We start from the raw sequence: 20,621 nt of genomic DNA, 5'->3' as shown, positions 1-20,621 counted from the left end.
AATGTCACAAAAACACCAAAAAACACCTCTTTCAAAAATTCAGAAAATGAAGATTTTTTGATGGACAATTTTTAGAAAAAATCATGGTTTGCTAATACTTGCTACCCGCTGAGATATCTACTTCACAAAATTATGTATTTTTTTCAAATTTTGTGTAATATTTTCACTTAAGTACTTCAAAAACTTCTGTACTCGGGCGAAAACGACGTATTTATTCAATTTCTATCGATAAAAAACTTGTAAGAAATTAATTCAAAGTGAACTCATAGAATTATCACAATGAAACGTGAAATTCCGACAAAATTTATAAAAACTCGTAGATCTCTGAAACTTGAAGAGTTAGAAACTTTGTATACTGTGTAAAGTTTCATGGAATTTTGAGATCTACAACTTTGTCGAATACCGCAAAGCTCTAGCGTGTAAGAGAAAGAAGTTGGCATCGCAACGCCACCTTTGCGGTTAAATTCCGAACTAATTCAAACATCCAAAATGAAGACCTAACTATACCAAGAAACTTTGTAGAAGACTGGAAACCGATTGGTCAAACCCTGAGAGCGAGCGAAACTTAGAACTCTGTTTTGTTTCATATGCATTATTGTCATTTATAATATTTTTTATCATTTTAAAAATAATATATAATAAATAAAAATCATAATAAGATGTTATCTCCCAATCAAGAGAAAAAATGTACCGTGCGATGACAGTTTTTTGATGACATCTGAGAGCGTACCTCTATGACAGTGTTGGTATTAGCAAAATTAAGACAACCGAGAGATAATATATATCGCGACTATAACGTTGCCGTCTAGTTCCCCATACACGAATGCTTTTTTTTGCTGTTCACCTTTTTCCCGTGTCCACGATAGCATGTATGGTTGCATATAACATTCGGTATGCGATACACACATCCTTCAGTGCACAGCCGCTCTATTGCCGCTCTATTGCCGAGTTTGCTTTTTTTTGCACGAAGGCTGTCGGTGAGTTGCCGAGCAGTCCTTGCTCTTCCTCTTCCCACAGCCTATTGACAAGCCGTCAGACGACATCCATCATAGGCAAATGAAAAAAGAAGGGAGAATGTCCCCGGTGGATTCGGGCTTTTACCGAAACGCACTGTTTGTGTAGTGCGGACACGAACGTCTGTATAAAAAAACAACTTCTTCACTTTTCTACATTCACAACCCCAAAGCCATCCTCCAAATAATGCCGATTCGACACACGGAGTACATTTTTCGTTTCCTTTTGTGATGCTCTATTGCCAATACGTTCTCAATGTGATTCTCGGACTGCCAGCGCGAATAGGTATCACGAACAAATAGCAACAGCAAACACATCCTTAGAAGACAGTAAAAAAAAGACTGTACCATTGGCATGCCTGCTCCCAATTATGACTGGCATCGACAAATAAGAAAGCATCGACATAAATGCCGTGCAAATGCAGATGCTGGAAAAAATCGGTCTCGGTCTGAATATTTAGCCGGAGATTGCTCGCGCATTGCTTTTGTATAAGTGCATCGCAAATCAGAGTATGTTTCGTTCAATCTATAAGTATCATGATTAATAGGGTGGGGAATCGTTATATGGAAAAAACGAACTTGATAGCAAAAGGCCAGAACCAAGTTTTTTTTGTTCTTTTTGGGGCCCCTAACAATCCTAAATTTATCGGAAGTCGATTGGTTTTGTCTCCGCTTGGCGCATTGCATTTCAAATTTAAAGGGATATTTGTATGGAAAATCCAACTTTTTTGCATTTTCCATTCTAAATTGAGCTCTTTGGGCTCAAACCAAAGGTTTCATGACTTCAAATGGTAGGTTTTTTGATGCCTAACAACTTGGCCAAAGACACTAAAGAGCTAGGGTGTCTCGAAAAAATACTAGAGCTATTCAAAGTTGAGTATGTCGAAATTTATGTTGCAAATCATTTTTTCTGCCAACACTGCCAGTGTACCGGCGTCAGTCAGATTTCCATCAGAAGTGACCTCTGAAACATGTTGTAGATTCTACCTACGCCTGGAATGTTGACCTAAATTTGTTTGCTTGATCCAGCTGAGTGTATAAACTCGTTACGACAGGTTACTTCTGATGGGAATCCTGCTGACATCGGTACATTGGTAATGTTGGCAGAAAACAAGATTTTCTGCATTTAAATCGACATACTCAACTTTGAACAGCTATATCTCCTCTTATGGACATCCTAGCTCTTCAGTGTCTTCGGCAAAGTTGTTAGGCATCTAGAATATTATACTTTAACATAATGTAGTGCATTATTAGAGTATTATTGAGCTCTCTAGAAAGGTAAATGCAAAAAAGTAGGTTTTCCCATAAAAATTTCCATACAAATTTGAAATGCAATGCGCCAAGCGGAGACAAAACCAGTCGACTTCCGGTAAGTTTAGAGTTGTTTGGGGCCCCAAAAGAAACCAAAAAACATGGTTCTGGAAATTCGATCATTTTTCCCCACTCTAATGATTAATCTAATGACTGCGTAATGTATACTTTTCGAAGAATCGCGTCTGTCCGTGGACCTCACTGCTTCTGATGATGAATGGTCCTGGCGTCGTCGTCGATCGCCTAGGCTCGAGGTTTTTGACAAGAAAGATCATCGTTTGTCATCGTTCGTCTTCGTAATAAGTTACCTTTACGCGCAACGTTGTTCGATTTCGTCACTAACCACGGTGACACAAACCTTTCCTCTCCGTCGCAGTCGTGGAGATGCAGAGGTAAACTTGGTCTTTCAGTGTTACGTAAGTTGTGTACGACGCCTTATAGGTGCAAAGCTTTAAAATAGAATACTTATAATCATTGATAATCTTTAAACCACATTGCAGGAATTAAATAATAATTTAATAACTGAATGCTTAAAAACGTATTCACGGTTACACACGTAGACATTTTTATTATATTACCGTTTTGACTCAAACTTCGAAAACTGCAGAAATGATAATAGCTAGTGTAATACAAAGATATGATCACGCTGGTCGACAAAAGCGAAGTAAAAAATTTCCCTAACACCCAAATAACCTGCCCAGAAAGATTATAGCTTTTCAGCCATTACTGTAAATTTTGGAGCTCCTGTATGCAGAAGTACGTTAAAAGGCCGCCCAGTATGTGCTCACTGGATTTAAGCTTTAAGCCAACGTCGTTGCTTCCACGTTGGCTTAAAGGTAAACTAAACTACACACTTAAAACTTTTTGCCGGGTCTCGGTAATTTATTGCCGAGAACGGTACCACTGACTGCTCGGTTGAAATATAATTGACAGCTGTCACTTTTTTTTCGTAAATCTCGGTTCAATCTAACTGAAATTTCAGCACAAAATATTACCGAGCTATCACTACCGAGATTTTGGATATTTTGTGCCGAAATTTCAGTTAGATAAACCGCGGTTTACGAACAAAAATGACAGCTGTCATTTACTTTTCAACCAAGCAGTCAGTGGTACCGTTCTCGGCAATAAATTACCGAGACCCGGCAAGTTTAGTTTACCTTTAAGCCAACGTTAACCGAGCACTCAGTGGTGCCGTCACCTGCAGTAATTTACCGAGACTTGGCAAATCTTTGCTAGTGGCACCAACATTCACAAAAATGGTTGAAAAGGCATAATCTTTCTATTGTTTTCTTTAGTTTAAGCTCTAGTGCGAAATCTTTATTTATCAGTCGTATTGAAGTCCATTTCGTTTATTAGTTTTAACATTAAGTAGGTACATCACTAGAAACCTACCGATTTTATAAAACATTTAGAAAAGAAAATTAAAGAGTTTCAACCCATTTTTAAGAATGCATTAAAAACCTTCGTCAAACCCTTTCTTACTAGCATAAAGAGCCTTCTAAAAGTACATAAGCCTGGTAACAAAATGAGAGTAAATGTCCTCACAGTCGGGAAACTAATCTCTGCTAATCCCCCGTTTTTTGTTAAAGGTGACAATGTTTATTAAAATACGAAGTGAGTTGAAAGATGACTATTTCACACTCTAATGAAAATTTTAAAAATATATGAAGGGAGCGTCCATGTGAAATCCACTTTTACCGTCACTATGTGAGATTCTCGTTGCAAACTTTTGAAATGAAATGAAAATAATGTTTGAACCAGACCGCTAAGTAGGTAAGTGGTGTATTTTTTGTATTCTGTTATTGTAAGCCGAGATGGCCTTGATAAATTTTCAGAAACCTTGAACAGTGCGCTCTAAAATTTAAATTTAATTTTGGTCTTTTATTTACTCTCATAATAATTTTTAAATGTAATTGCTGTTACAAATCAGCTCTCTTAGCAAATTAAAATTGCTTGGTTGGCAGGATATCATAAAGGAACTATTCAAGTTATCTTTCATGAAAAGAAACGAAAAAACGAAATTAACAAAGATTTTTTTTTACTGCACTGTCCCCGGTGACAAAAGATTTGAGAAAAGTAGTTTTTGAATGTCATATTACTTTTACATATCATTTTCGTACATATTTATAAAATTCTGGCATACTTCAATCAGATAAAAACTTAAGTGGGTTCCAGTTACTAAGCTATAGTGAAACTGCTTAGGGCATGTGTTTAAAACATTCCGGCTCACATTTATATTGGACAACCAACAGAAGTTTTAATATTCGCTCCAGTAGACAAAGAAATATGTCATTTTTGAGAACCTTTTCCTCATATAAACACAATAATATGTAGTGAATCAGATCGCTGACTATTTTTGAATTTAATTTCCTTTATTTAAAAAAAAAATGTTACATGCTTTCCCGTAACTATCGGACACCGGTTTTCTAATTTTTTCGACGCAATTGACAATGAAAAAATTTTTTTTTTAATTTAAAACCGAATCGCATCGACCAATTTAGTTGAATTTATAAACTATTCAATACATGCAATAGGGGATGTGGGCAACTCATTAAATGGTGAAAAACTGCTAAATTGGCTTAAATTATTACACTGTAAAACACAGGTTTTGCCCTAGAACTCATATTGGAAAAAAATGAAAGATTATAGCTTTTTAACCATTCCTGTCAATTTTGGTCCCTCTGCCAAAGATGAGTTTTTCAGAGACTTAAACGAGTTTTACCGTAGCAAACGTAGAAGCATTTTTTTTTCTTTTGTCGACCAGTGTGATTCCAAATTGTTAATGTTGGAAGTGATCTTGGCTGTATCTAATGTCTAACATGTTTAAAATTTCATATTCACCAATTCAAGCAATTTTTAGTGTCCCTCAAGGCACACATTTAGGACTTCATCTTTTAACCATGTTTTTATTGTTGAGAAAAGCATTTAATTTCTTAAGAAACAAATTTTGTGTAATGTGGAATTTAAATCTATTGGAACTCATTTTTGAAATAAATGAAACTTATTTTAAACCATGTTTTTCTTGTTGAGAAAAGCATTTAATTTCTTAAAAAACAAATTTTGTGTAATGTGGAATTTAAATCTATTGGAACTCATTTTGGTTTAAAAAATTAGAACCATTTCTTAAACTTCAATGCTCATTTATCTGGTCTCATAATGCAGGTCTCTGGACTTCATGCCAGTCTTGGAATATAACTATTTGGTGTTTTTTTACGAACTAATTTCTATTTGGCATATGACTAACATTTTAAGCTTGATAAAGCGGGCAATGTATGTAGTTTCGCGAGGCGAAAATGAACGGGAATAGAAGGTGTGACTTAAGTGGTAGTTGACCATATTAACCTGTTTTTTACAAATCATCGCCATCTTGCACTTCAAAATGGAGTCTAAAGCTGATTCCTGGGTTTTACGCATCTTTCTGGTTCCTAATGAAATGGTATTTGGACATACTATTTCATAGAACCTCAAAATCGTAGAAAACAATGTTGAAAAGATCAACTGCGTTACGCAATTTCGTGACTTAGAAACTGCGAAAGAGTTGGAGACATAGCAATCTCAGACTCAAAACTACATTTTATTAGTCACAATAATTCAAAATTCAAATAGTATGCTAGGCTTAACAACAACTTTGTTCTGGAAATCTTCGTGAAAATATGGAAATATGGAATGTCTGGAATTATATGAAAACGTGTTTGCTCGGCTGAGATCAACACTGGAATTCTGTAGCCACGTATGGTCGCTCTCTACAACTACACACGAAGAAAGAATGAAATCGTAAAGTAGGACATCATTTCCTCTTCCATGATATGAAGCACGTTGCATACCCATAAGCATAAAAGCATTGCGTATAGAATTGGCGGTGGCTTCATTTGTGAATGATAAAAATTTTCACACGTCTACTGCGCAACTTCAAAATCGAGATATTTTTAATTATTGAAATTATTATTATTAGTGAATTTTTCTTTAATATTTGTGTTCAGGTTATAACATAAATATTGGCGAAACATTTGATCTTGAACATTATTGTTAAGCACGTTTCTACGGAAAGGATGATGCGATTGTTCTAACAGATGGTACTAAACATTGAGGCTCCATGCTGGAATTGTGTTGATGTTCATCGATATCAAACTCAGATTTTGAGACTTTTACTTGCTTAAGAAATGTACTCAACACGAATCACAAATTGATAAGACGTATCAAGTCAATAATTTTATTTACACTTTTTTTTAATTCAAACTGAAGTTATTCTCGACTGGAATTGATGTTTAGTAGAGGGGTTTAGGTTTTCGGCTTCCAGTTCAATGAAATACGTTGATTGCTATTCGCCCATCACTGACGTTTCGGTTCTTTTATGAGTCCATCATCAGGGCCTACAATTTATTGAATATTTTTCGTTACAATTGGACTTACATAAGAACACGTATTGAGTAATTTTTGCCGCTGATAGTCCCATGAAAGGACCTAAACGTCGATGATGAGCGAATGTCAATCTCTCTCTTTTTGATTAAATTTACGAAATCATCACTAGCATGTTCGCTAGGAAAGGGACTATAAAACATACAACTGACAATTTCTGAATAGCGCATAAGCCGAAAAAATATAACTACAAAATCACAAATCCACCAGAAAAGCATCAAAAAATAACGTTGTTCATGATTTAGAGCTTGATTCAGGTATACACAGTATTTATATTTTCGAATAAAATGAATGGCCCATAGAAATATGTAATACAAGTGCGAAAATATTAAAATTAAAAACATTAAGCTTCTAGAGTTAACAAACAAAATGAAAACCCTAAATGTTGAGATTAAAAATGTTGGTTTCATCCGTCTAAAATCACGATTTAATAATAGCCTTACCCTCGGTGACACTGGGAAAACAAATTACGTCTATTAACATCGCCATGTGAGTGATTAGGGTATGGTCCTGATGATTGACTGTAAGATAAACTAGACAAACGGGGGTGTCTACATCTTTTTATTATTATTACTTTTCAGCAGTTCTCATACGATAAAAATAACAAAATGATCGTTGATAGTAGTATCGTTTTGCGTGTTTGTTTTTGTGTTAGTGAAACCTTTCGAAAATCTGGCGAATTCGCTTTAAGCTAGCTAGTGTATTCGTTAGACCATTGCGACTATAACATGTGCGATTAGTAGAACGCCATAATTGATTAATGCTCGAAATTTTGCATGTCGGTATATTTCAGAATAAACCTTGTGATTTTATTTATTATTATTTATTTAAATTGAGATCAAAAATATCAACACCGAATGTCCGAGATTGAACATTTACTACTTGTTATGGTGCCAAACGTAAACACCACTCGAAGTCGAAAATTCCTAGTATCAAACTAGAAGCATCTGCAGAGCTGTGAAAAAGCTTTCCTTTGATTCTCATTCCCAGAATCGATCAATGCTCCCATTTAGATATAATACACTCAATTTAATATGTTCTACTCAAACAAACCCGAAATCAGCCCGCCACTCTTATCAGAACAACCTCCGGCATCATCATCGTCGACTGATGGGAAAGCAACACCCGAATGGTCGACGATGTGCGCCGTCGAGGCGCCCCGGGACCGAACGAAAGTGTAACGGTCAAGATTCAACAAAATTATCGAAAGCAATCAGCGTCTTAATTTAAGTGATTTATTGATTTTCTGCGTCGCTCTCGCACACCTCACGCGGGCTTTATTTTGCGTCTTACTTGCCATCGCAGCAGATAATGACACGAATTTTCCTCTTGCTCACATCTCTTTGCAGTGGTTTTCATTTCATTTCGGCTACTAGTACTAGCAGCAGCAGTGGCAGCCAGTGAGAGGTCTTCGATTGGCGAAGATTGGTGGCGGGCTAGCCGCAGCGACGGAGGTGAAGGAAAATTTTACACTGCGCATCGTCAGCAAGAGCGGGGTCAGCTTCTGTACAGGCGGTCAGGTCGGGTGGTGAGTTGTTGATGTGCCAAAATTGCTCGGAAAAGGCAAAAGAATATCGTCAGAGTGGTATAAAAAGTTTTCTTTCCCGACGGTTGCCATCGCGTACCGCGTACCGATAGACAGGCGTTTCCGAGAGGGAAATAGCGTTCGGGAGGTTTTTGAACTAGAGTAACCCGGACCCTTTCGGGTAGAAGTTATTGTGAAGAAAAAGAAAAAAGAATTGTTGCTATCAACCATTGTGGGTTGCAGTGAACAGTTTCGGCTGAGTATCAGTAATTGCAATATCGGATTCCGTCGGTCGGTTTTTAGACAGGAAGATGTCTTCGTCGCCAATGTTGACAAGCTATACCCTGCGCATCCGTAGTGATACAACTCCGGTAACAGCGACGGCAACAATCACCAACAGTGGCACAAATTGTAACAGTTCACTGAAGAAACTAAGTCTTAACGACACATCGTCGGCCCACAGTACCAATTCGGGCGGATCTACTGATCCGCTGGAGTCGGACTTTAGTGCTGAAGAAGAGGAAGAGGAGGAGGAGGACGACAAGAGAAGGTTCAGGTAAGTTGAATTTCCTGCTTGATTCGCAGCTTGGTTTGTACGTCAGTTATTTTTGAGAGTGAACATTACTCGGATGTTTCCAGTTAGTTGAGAAGATCTTTCCTGATTGTTGGGCCTTTTGCCAAGACTACAAACATAATCAATACAAATCAATTTTCTCATACGTGTGTACCGGCAGCAGTTGGAAGACGTCACTTCATGACTGAGTTCAGGGTGGTTTTTGAATTATTTTCGAAATTTTCGATTGGAAAAATCGCGAGTTTTTCTAGAGCGTTGGAAAAATCAGAATTGTCTAAAACATGATGTGAGCAAATTTGTTTAAATCTTTAAAAACCTATATTAATCCACCTAGCGGTTAGACTAAGCCTTTCTCATTCAAACTTATTATTTGTAAAAATAGATTTACATGAATGCCTAAATCCAATAAAGGTATATTCACTCTTTGGGTTCTAAAATATTGATGTTGTTCTTAAAGTATAAAATATGAAATTCAATGTAATGTTAGTGCTGGAGAAATAGCGAAATAAATGAAATGGCTCTTAATTTCGAACAATTTAATCACGAGCGATACCGGGAACGTTCAGATAGTACGATACCATATTTAAATCATGTTGAGGCCATATTGATCAAAGCAGGTATATTGTTGAATAGTCTTCATAATTCATAATTCATTAGTTAACCCTTAACCAGCCCGTTAATCTGAAATGAATATTGTTCAAATCGGTTGTGTAGTTTCTAAGATAATGAAGTTTCGTGATTTTCACATTTCGATACATTACAGACGAAGTTACAGTCCGACTACAGCAAAATTAAATAGGGTGTTATGAGGCAGCTAGACCTTTCATTTGATACAAATTCTGTGGAAATCGGGTCAACCATCTCTGAGAAAAATTAGTGAGTCCAAGAAGTTTTCGGAATATGTTTCTTTTCATAGCTGGATTTCACATTTTGAAACATAACAGGCAAAGTAATAATCCGTTTGCAAAAAAAAAAAAAAAAAAAACGTTGGGGTCTTATGGGGCAACAAGACCTTCCATATGACACTGATTTTGTGAAAATCGGTTCAGCCATCTCTGAGAAACATGAGTGAGATTAAATAGTCTGCAGAACACGTTACTTTGAATAACTTCTGAACCACACGTTCAATCTTCATGAAACTCAAAAGTTAAGGGTTTTTTAAGCAGCTTGTTCATCTGAAACCGATTTTGTTCAAATCGGTTGTGTAGTTTCCGAGATATTGATGTTTCGTGATTTTTACATTTCGATACATAACCTCTAGAAATCAGATTACAATAAAATTTAATAGGGTCTTATTGGGCAACTAAACCTTTCATTTGCGATTCATTTCATTGAGATAGGTTCAGCCATCTCTGAGAAAATCGAGTGAGATTGGGAGAGCGTCACACACACATACACATACACACATACACACATGCAGAAAATGCTCAGCTCGTCGAACTGAGTCGAATGATTTACGACATTCGGTCCTTTTGAGCACTTTTATACCTTTAATTTTTGCAGTGATTACTATATCTTTCTAGGAGAAAGGTAAAAAGTGAAATGATAGATATGACTTTTAATTTCAACTTCAATCCCGAGCAAGGCCGTAAACATTAAAATAGTACTATATCAAATTTAAATGATATTGAGGCCACATATTTCGATCGTAGCTATAGTTTTAAACAGCCTGCGGGTTACGTTGTTTTCTATAACTTTCAAACCACATGTTTAAACATTATGAAATTCATTGTTTAAGAGTTTAAAAGCCCATTATTTTCAATTCAACTATGTTCATAGCTTCTGAGATATAAGAGCGTTTTTCACGTTCTGACGCAGCGCCAAAACTAAAAGTTTGATTACAATGAAATTCAATAGCAACCTAAGCGGCAAATAGATCTTTAATTTGACACCAAGATAGAAAGAATCGGTCAGACCATCTCTGAGTAAAGTGAGTGCGAAAAAAAGGTGCACATACACACGTACACACCCACACACAAACATATACACTTATACATGCATATATGCAGAAAATGCTCGATTCGTCGAACTGAGTCGAGTAGTATATGACATTCGGCCATTTGGATCCCTTTTCTACCTTTTAATTAGCCAGTGAGCGTTAGGAGATAGTCAATATTTTAACTTTTATTTCTTGATTTCACATTTTTATGAACAACGGACAAAGTTACAATCCGATTGCAATGAAATTCAATAGCAACCTACGGGGCAACTAGACCTTTCATTTGACACTAATTTTGTGGGAATCGGTTCAGCCATCTCTGAGAAAAATGAGTGAGTTTAAACAATCTCAGGTTAACTTTTCTTTACATAACTTTTTAACCATATGTTCAATCATAACGAAATTTAAAAGTTAAGGGTCCTGGAGACAGCCCGATCATTTGAAACCCGTTTTATTGAAATCGGTTATGTGGTTTCTGAGATATTGATGTTTCGTGATTTTTACATTTTGTTACATAACCTCTAAACTAAAAATCCGATTACAATGAAATTCAATAGCAACCTATGGCGCAACTAGACCTTTCATTTGCAATTAATTGTATGAAAATCGGTTTAGCCATCTCTGAGAAAAGTGAGTGAGAAAAAAAAGTTGCACATACACACACACATACACACATACACACATTCATACATACATACAGAAAATGCTCAGTTCGTCGAAAGTGGTCGAGTGGTATATGCCATTCGGCCATTGGGACCACTTTTGTACCTTTGGTTTTTCCAGTGATTGCTATACCCTTCTAGGAGAAAGGCAAAAATTGGAAAGATAGTACTTATGAAATACGCTTTCAATACGAAGAAAGGTATAGTAGCATATTGAAAGTTTGCATAATTTCAATAAGCTATTGGTATCGATTCAACCATGGATGAATCTGATTTGGACTCTTGCTTCATGGAGGTTAAGTTAGCTGTTAACTCCATACCTGGTATGGGCTCAGAAAAGTCACTGATTTTATGGCCACTTTTGCTAAACTGTACACAGTACCAAAAAATGAAGTTTACAGCTAATACAAACGAATGCACATAGCAGTTTCTAGCACATAAAGTGAAAAACATATACAATTTCACGCCGTTAATAATGCACAATACAGAACCGTTTTAAACCATGTAAATTTGTACGTTAAGTGATGTAAACTTAAAGCTTTGAATATAAATATGCATGCAAATTAACAATATATTTATTTACATTGCATCTGAATATAATGCCACACGGAATATTACATGGTTTCTAATGCTCCATTTATGTGCATTTAAAGAAATGTAAATTTTTTTTACTGTGTATCAATGAGTTCGAGCATCTTCAACAGCAGTCGGAGCCAGTTACAAAAAACTCCAATCGCATTGGCCCAAAGCCCTTCAGTCATATGAAAAAATATGAATTGAAAACATTTATTGAAGAATGAAAAACCATAATAATCATTTAGAACAAAAATTAAAAAAACAATTTCTTTGATATCAATTCATGGTCTCTTTCCATGGTAAATCACGTAAAATTGTGAAAAAGAATAAAGCTCAAAAAATTGTTTTAACAATGATTATTACTCACGATTAACGCAATACTGATGATTCCCCAAGGCATTACAAAATTTTATTACCAGAGCTAATTTTAGACCTTGTGCAGCTAATCGAATTGAACTCTACTGAATGATGATCAAATGAGAGCTATAATAAATAAATTTGAAATGTCGTTATTTTCATTCCCCAAGAAGCTGTGATTGATATTTGTCAGTTCAGTAATCATCATTATGTACATATCGAAAATTGAACGGAATTTCATGGGTGCACAACTCCACTTCGATTTATCTCATTGTACTTTATATAAATCTCGAATTTATTTCATCAAATAAACGATAGAAATTTCACTATAGCCATAGGGTTTTCTTGGGCACATACCAGAACTCACTTTAAATATATACTCTTTTTGGGAAAAATCTACATGAACCGAAGTGATCAATTTAAATAATTATTTTTTGATCATCTCAAATAATTGTTTTTTTTTTTTGTACCACCAAAGTTCACATCGTTGGACAACGTTAATCTATAACCCCAACAAAAAAAATACATTTTGGGGGGTGAAAATGTCTGATTTTGTGTCAAATAATAGTTACTATGCGGGAAGTGTTACTTTTCTGATTTCAATCAAATAAAACGGCGACTAAAGTATATGGCCCTGCCATTTAATTTTCAATATCCTTGCACGGTGCGGCCAACTAATTTCCAATATCCTTATACGGTGTTGCCATCTAGTTTTCATTTTCATCGGGCGGATTAGCACGATAAATCGATTTTGCTAACAACCACAATTTTATGCGTCTTCAGTTGGCAGCACTGTTGTAAAGATGTCGTTGGCAACACGGAACAAAACAATATCACACGCTAGCCTGGAGGGCTAATAGCGGTCTCGATCAACTATATTAGTTGAGAGAATTCGTTATCGATATTGTTCTTGGCACATTTTGCATGTTTTAGGATAATTACAGCAGAACACCGTGCCCCAGTGCTGAGCCGGAGAAAATTCCAGCTCGAAAAGATCCTCGACCTGATCGGGAATCGAACCCGACATCACAACCGTGTGACATCGCTAATCACAGAACCACTGGACGTCAGGTATCTTGTTCTAGTCATCTTTGGTCGCTTTCAAGACGGTGATTTCAATCTCCCGAAATCCTTCGAAGATGCTGAATTGGAGGAATTGCTCCATGCCAAACGCAGGAAAAACTTGCTTCGGTATTGGGAGTTACCCGACGAGCCATGTAAAAGAGATCGCATGCTTTGGGAAAGGTTCAAAAGCGTGGAACTTAGGTTCCACATGATTTAAACCCAAGTAATACCGAGCGTCGCTTTTTCGTCTGTGAACAACTGCTCCTGCGGAAAAAGTTTTCCTCATCAGAACGTGACGGCTGATGGATTTATTACAGCAATCTGGAAAATAGTCATGTGGACTACCCAGCTTACGTCCTACGTTGTCGGCTTCGCCGAATATATACTCTTTGAAGTGCTTTGTGGGACCAGGTCGGTGTTATTTATTATAAGCTGTTGCAACCGAACAAACTCATCACTGGGGAACGGTGCCGACTTCAATTGATGCGATCGAGTCGTGCAATGCGCTAAGAACTGCCACAATACCAGCAGAGGCATAAACAAGTGATTTTACTACATTACAATGATCGGCTTCATAGTGCCAGTCATTAAAACTTATATAGAAACGCTCAAATGCTCACCCGCCATATTCCCTAGATATTGCGTCGTCGAGAGCTTAAACAAGGCCTTCTTTTCCAGCACAGCTGACGCTAAAGTATACAAACGATTTAACTTTAAAACCGATTTACCCGCTCTTGTCCACAAAGACACGCCTACCTGAAAGTTTATTTCTTAGTAGTAACGTATGAAAGCTAGCATGCTGAAATTCAGTTTTGAGTTTTCATTGTGTAGCCGATAACTGCAGAGGACGCACTCTACGAGAGCTCAAATTCGTGAACTTTTTTCGTTTACTCTCCAAATGCTAATTCTATTGACATACTTTTTTCAGAAGATATTTGGTACATAAAAAGCATCAAAGAATTACAATAAATTTTAGTTTTAAATCGCTGTGATTACGGCTTAGCAGTCTTTAAATAAATTTAGAACGACACGGTTTTAATTTGTCCCGACGTTTCAACGCTTGGTTTGCGTCTTTTTCAAGGGAAACTGGTAAAAAGAATTGTATTTAAAAATAGACAAAAATATTTTAAACATCTAGAAACTCACAATAATTTTGGTCGAACTATGTCAAGTTGTTTGTTCACTAAACTAGTTATCATTTACACATTTAGTTGGTCATAATCGGAACATCACTAAACATAACGAAAAACAAAGTTACAATTATAAACAGTTGTCGGTATTAGCGGTCACAAACAATTTCAAACCTTATCACATATAGTACACTAAGTGGCGGGTAAAGATGTCGGATTTCAGTGTCGGATAAGTATGGCAGTAATTCTGGTTCTATTGAGCTTGAGCTATCTGGTATATTGTTTGATTCTGTGTGGTTTAGTTTGTGTAATATGCCGGCATAGGCTGTGTTGAGGTTGTCAATGTCAACTCGTCTGTTTACTGTGTTGGGTGTGCAATAGATATGACACATCTCCAAAAATTGCAGATGGTGTGAGTTCGGGGCTCTATCTAGTATGTGGGTCTTGTCGAAATTGAAACTGTGTTTGGTGTTGATACAATGTTCGTTTAATGCTGTCTTTTCTCTTAGCTCTCTTAGTTCGTTGTTTTGTGTGTTTGTGTCGGTGTTCGCTTCCAAAATTTTGGCCAGCTTGTTTACATGCGATGTGTGTCCGGATAATCTGGTTTTCAATTTGTTCGTGGTCATTCCGATGTAGCAGTTGCTGCAGTCATTGCATGGTAATTTATAAATAATATTTGAGTTGTCGAATTTGTTTATAGGGTCCTTTACGTAACTATGGAATTTGCTAACGGTGGAATTGATTCTGGTGGCGATGGTCAAATTGGGGAATTGTCTTCGGAAGGATTTGATGAGTCGATCAGTGAGCTTGGGGATGTAAAGCAATGATCGATACATGGCTTCGTTAGGCGCGATACAGCGATTTAAAATACCTCTACAGTCGACCTCTCAACGAACAAATAAATTTTAGTTTGTATCCCTGCCGCTAGGGGCGTTGGAAAGTCTAACTTTTCAGTCTTACTCTTTAGAGAAATGAAGTCTTCAGCAAAGTTGTTGATTATGTTATTGCAAAAACTGTTTCTTAGGCTTTTTTTCTAATTTCTCTTAGTTTGGAGATACACTGTTTCGTTTCAGATTCATCCTTAATATAAAAAAGAACTGTAACAGTCAGAATGCAATCATGTTTAGCATATATTTGCGCATCATCGAAACGCACAAATTTGAATAAGGGACAAAAAAGATAGCTTTAGTTATTCACAAAAAATGTTGAATAAATATCATTTTCTGTACATCCTCAGATCGCATTAAAAAAAACTAGCAGACGGAACCTGCATGGGATGAATTACTATTTCTGCATGGGATGAATTACTTTTACACTACGAAATTGATTAAAACATTGTCCCTGCTAGTATTTTCATTGCCTGACATGTAATCCAAAAAGCCATATTTTTTCATATTTTTTGGCTACAACTTAATCTTTATAGAAGCTATCTGTTTTGCGTCTTTTACTAGATGAGTGTGTGGATGATATACAAATATATTCTGAATATTATTAACTTCTGATTACTACAGTTCTTTAGATATTTAAAATAATCGAATTTTTGGGACTTGTCTAATATAAAATGTTATATCTCCAAAATAAAAAGAAGTTAGCAGAAAAGTGTCTCTGACAAAGTTTTCTGAGATAATATTACCTAAAACTTGCCTGAAGACATCATTGCTCTAAAGTGCAAGACTGAAAAGTTAGATTTTAAAGCGCCCTTAGCGGCGCAATTCCAAATTAAAACTGGAGATGGTAGGGGAACTACTCCATTATTCATTTCAGCCCATATATTCATCTCATAAAACATGAAAACACAATTGAAAACAGGAAAAAACACATATTTTATTTTTAAACCAATTTGCTAATCCATGGAATGGATTCTTCTTAGTTCACTTTAGATTCCCCATAAAGTATAATCCTCAAAAATCTACTTAAAAGCTTTAAATTTAATATTATAGTACTGTACTCGAAAACTCATTTAATTCAATCACCTACCTCAGAAAACAAAATCCGCGTATTGTTCTATACCGCTGAAACGGGACTCGTTCAGCAGCCAACCAAAGTTTTTTTCATCACTAGCTGACCACTTTTTATTTTAATCACTAAACATAATCACTCACTACACTAAGAATACTTTAATCTTTGAAATGTTCACCTTAAATTTCCTAAAACAAGCTTGAATTAGCAGAAATATATGAGATGAATATCTATAAATCCTAAATTTTAACTGTATATATTTTCATCTGTTTTCATTGCGTTGAAGAAAATCAAAAGTTTGCCAAATCAGTTTCTGTTAATACGAAAAAATTCTACTGAAAATGTTGAATTTTTTCGACATAATTGACATAAATCTACAGCACTGTTGTGGTTACCTAGGTTACCAATTTTGCACGTAAACAACTACAGCGGATATCTGGGTATCCTACTGTGACGGGCTGTGGCCACGTTTATTCATGATAATGTCATTCATTCACGATTAACAGTGTGATGAATATGGGGGCGCCGTGAGATGAATAATTGAGCAGTGATTCAACTTATGAGATGGATATGGAAGCGCTGTGAAAAATGGTTTGTTTTACAAAATTCAGGATAAATCTAGCTAATTTTACTAAATATACAATGCTAAACGATTCCATAAGAGCACGTAAGCATATTTAGTTTATTTGTTCAATGATTTCGTGAAAATTTCGTGTGTAATCCGTGCATTCTTCGTGAATATCGGCTTAATGAGATGAATAATGGAGAAGTTCCTCTATGTTAATAGAATCAGTATTTGGATAACAAAAAGTCACGTTTGAAATCAATTTCTAGAACATTTTGCAATAATTACCTTCCTTATTTTCAACGACTACCCGATCAAATGATTATAACAAACGGGTAACAAAAATATATATGTGATAGAATAACAAAGCCTGTAATATTCTTATGCCAGAATGATAAAAAGTACAGAACTATATCAAACTCTGTTATCATACACTTGAATGTTCGAAAATGTGTATTTTCAAAGCATATTTATAACGAAATTTGCTATTCAATTGACAAAATATCGTACATTCTATCTTATTCTGATCTTTTCTGCCAAAAACCTTACAAAACTTGCTTGTAATAATCAGTAAATAATTGTGATAGGAATTTTGATATTTTAACTTTTAACGAGACCTTGTTTAGAACACAAGTTGATACAAAAAGTTTGTAACAAAATATCAAGATTTGATATAATCCTGATATTTTTGACTGATCGGGTATAATGCAAGTCAAGCTATTTTCATTTCTATTTCAAGTAGTAAATGTGGAGTTGACGATTAAAAATTGTACTAACTGGCGAAATAGTTAATTAGAAATTTTCGAAAAATATAGGGGTGTTGTGGGTTCGGGTCCCCCCTGCTGGACTATATTTTTCGTAAATTTCGCAATAACTATTTCCCCAGTTGGTACATTTTTCCATCGTCAACTCCGCATCTACTACTTGAAATAGACATTTTGCAATAACTTCAGCACTTTTTGCAATAACTTGTTGCCTTTTGAATGCTACAGATTTTTAGCTATTCAGAAAAATCGAATTTTCTTAACTTGGCTTATATGAATCGGTGTATCTCCAAAACAAGAGAAATAAAAATTAAAAAGTTTTCAGCAAATTTTTTTGTGACATCTATGCTGAAGACTCATTTCACTAAAGTGTAAGACTGAAATGTTCGATTTTGCAGCGCCACTAGCAGACAGTATGTGCAGTAGGGAAAGCGAAAAATAAGCGAACTGGAAATATGATACAGATTTGGAAAAATATACCGCAACCCCACGGGTCGCTTGCACAGCAGTGTGTGTAGTTAGGGATAAGCAATAGAATAAGTCGGCAGTGGAATGTGATACGATATAGATTGTGGAACAGTACCACCGTCCCCCGTATTTTAATTTGTCAAAACACCATGCCGGAGACAGGGAGATTGCGGGTTCATGTCCCGTCGGGATGCGGTATACTTTTCCAAATCTGTATCATATTTCCAGTTCGCTTATTTTTCGCTTTCCTTACTGCACACACTGTCTGCTTACTGAACTTGTGTGTTAACGGGTAAAATTCGTTGGTAAAAATAGAAATTTAGTTCGAAAAATATAGTTGTCATTCTTTGAGGTTTTACATACTAAAATTCTTCTGAAAATCGTATGTCAATAAATCCAATATTTGAGCTCTTGTACGACTTCGGGACGGTTGATTTTTACTAGAAACTGACTCGACCCACAGGTGGCAGAGCAGCAACTGATTTTAGCGCAGCAAGGCTGATCAGGTGACTCATTCGGTCGCAGCGTTCCACGGGAGGCGGACCAACTGCTCTCAGCCATTCGGCCATTACATATGGCTGTGAGTGTGAATATAAGTGTGTGCTACTATGCGGAGCGGAGAATAACAAGAGAACTAGAATCATCCCGTGTCATCGGTAAATGACGATCCAAAAGCAACGCTTCTCTTCAGGTTTACCAATAAAATAATAGAAAATAGAGTTGAAAGAGAATAATCACTGGAATTGGACATGAAAGAAAAAAATTGTTGGGACAAAATATGACTATAGGGTGTACTTTTTAACGGCGGGATGTTTACTGAAAAAATACTTAGGCTATTTAAACAAATTTACCTTCGTTATCTAGATTTAATCCTAGCCGGTACCATGAGATTTTCTGAGCCGAAATAGCTCTGGGATCAGGCCTTCCATCGCATGAGTAAGTAAAGTCGTTGACGCCGGTCCGTTGATCAACGGGTCCTGAGTGGAGTCACGTTCCTGGGCGCCGGTAAATGGCACAACAACAGTGGCGAAAATAGACCGACGATAAAATAGGGAAAATAGAAAAATATAATATAATTCGAATGCGATATATTCAAATTTTTGAAAAGTTGCAATGTATTAGATAAAGAAAAAATTAGACAGTGATAACATATTAAAAATAAAATATTGAAGAAAGACATTACATTTTGGGAAAAAAGAGTATTCTCTAAAGCGTCCTAAAATAAAACCATGTTGAAAAAGTCAAAGTGCTCAACCCCAAATTGAATGATAATGTCAGAATTCGTGAAACGGATCACTAAAAATCGCGATGTTTAATTTTGAATTTGATGAAATTTTCACAGCAGATGCATCCTAAGTTGTTGTTTACGAAAATATTTTTTTGGAGAATAAATAGTAACTATTTAAAACAATATGTTGAAAATCTATATTATAAGGCACTAAAAAATCTAAAAAAAAATCATAAGTACTTTTGACAAAATTTCGAAACTTCCCTGAAATTTCGCGGTGGTGTTATTTTTTGATCAAAAGATAAGGGCTTTTAAAGTTGGTGTCGCAACGCATTTTCAAGCGAAAAATGCTCCTAAACCCAGTTTTTTTCTGTTCTCATACCAAAAAGTGCACCATAATGACTAAAAGTAATAGCACGGGCGATCTTACTCTGCCGATGCGTTTCGTACGGTTGTCCCCTAACTAAATTTTGCATTATTTTTTAGTAAAATGTGTAGGCAGGCTTGCGAGTTGTTAGGGGCATAAAGTATACTGTCTTCATTATTAAGTTGGGTAATTTTTTATTTACAGTATTTTTGCATATAACTGAAACTGGGATTGTCGATAGTAGTACTGCTCACTCGCTTCTCGCTTGAAAAAGCGTTGCGGCACCAACTTTGAAAGCCCAGGGGGAGGGGGGGGTCAAAATCGTTGAAAATCTGTCCACGTGGTATGTGGATGGCCACGTTTCACGTATACTGACCCTATAGTATTTTTGCAAAAAACATCGACTTTCAAAAAAATGGATTACAACGTGAAAACGTGATTTATGAAAAAATTACATTTTTTAGCTAAAACACTTTTGAGGACTGTTAGCGATTTTGTTCAATTTCTACTTTTTTTTTGGATTTTTTTTTATTTTTGTGAGGTTATCTTTCAATATTTTGCATGGTTTAGTTCAGTTCTGTATTAAGTTATTTGACTCACAGAGCCCATTAAACATCGCAGAAAGTGTTTTTTATTTCTTATTTTTAGATCAAAGCCTTTATGTTTATGTGATAAATTCACATGAACAATATCCTCGATACC

The 20,621-nt window shown here is 35.9% G+C and overlaps 1 protein-coding gene across 1 annotated transcript in view; it reads left to right on the top strand.

Moving 5' to 3' along the window:
• The window catches only part of LOC129724490 (cAMP-dependent protein kinase catalytic subunit PRKX), a 187,918-nt gene that overhangs the window by 16,475 nt on the left and 150,822 nt on the right, over positions 1-20,621 (top strand). The window contains exon 2 of the mRNA XM_055679437.1: positions 8,090-8,821. Coding sequence (XP_055535412.1) covers positions 8,577-8,821 — 245 coding nt within the window. The 5' untranslated portion in view covers positions 8,090-8,576. The remainder of the gene's footprint in view (positions 1-8,089; positions 8,822-20,621) is intronic.

The sequence above is a fragment of the Wyeomyia smithii genome, chromosome 2 (assembly GCF_029784165.1).
Source record: "Wyeomyia smithii strain HCP4-BCI-WySm-NY-G18 chromosome 2, ASM2978416v1, whole genome shotgun sequence".
In the NCBI taxonomy this organism is placed as follows: Eukaryota; Metazoa; Arthropoda; class Insecta; order Diptera; family Culicidae; genus Wyeomyia; species Wyeomyia smithii.
The sequence above is the reverse complement of the archived record's forward strand: the minus strand, read 5'-3'. Positions and strand labels throughout refer to the sequence as shown.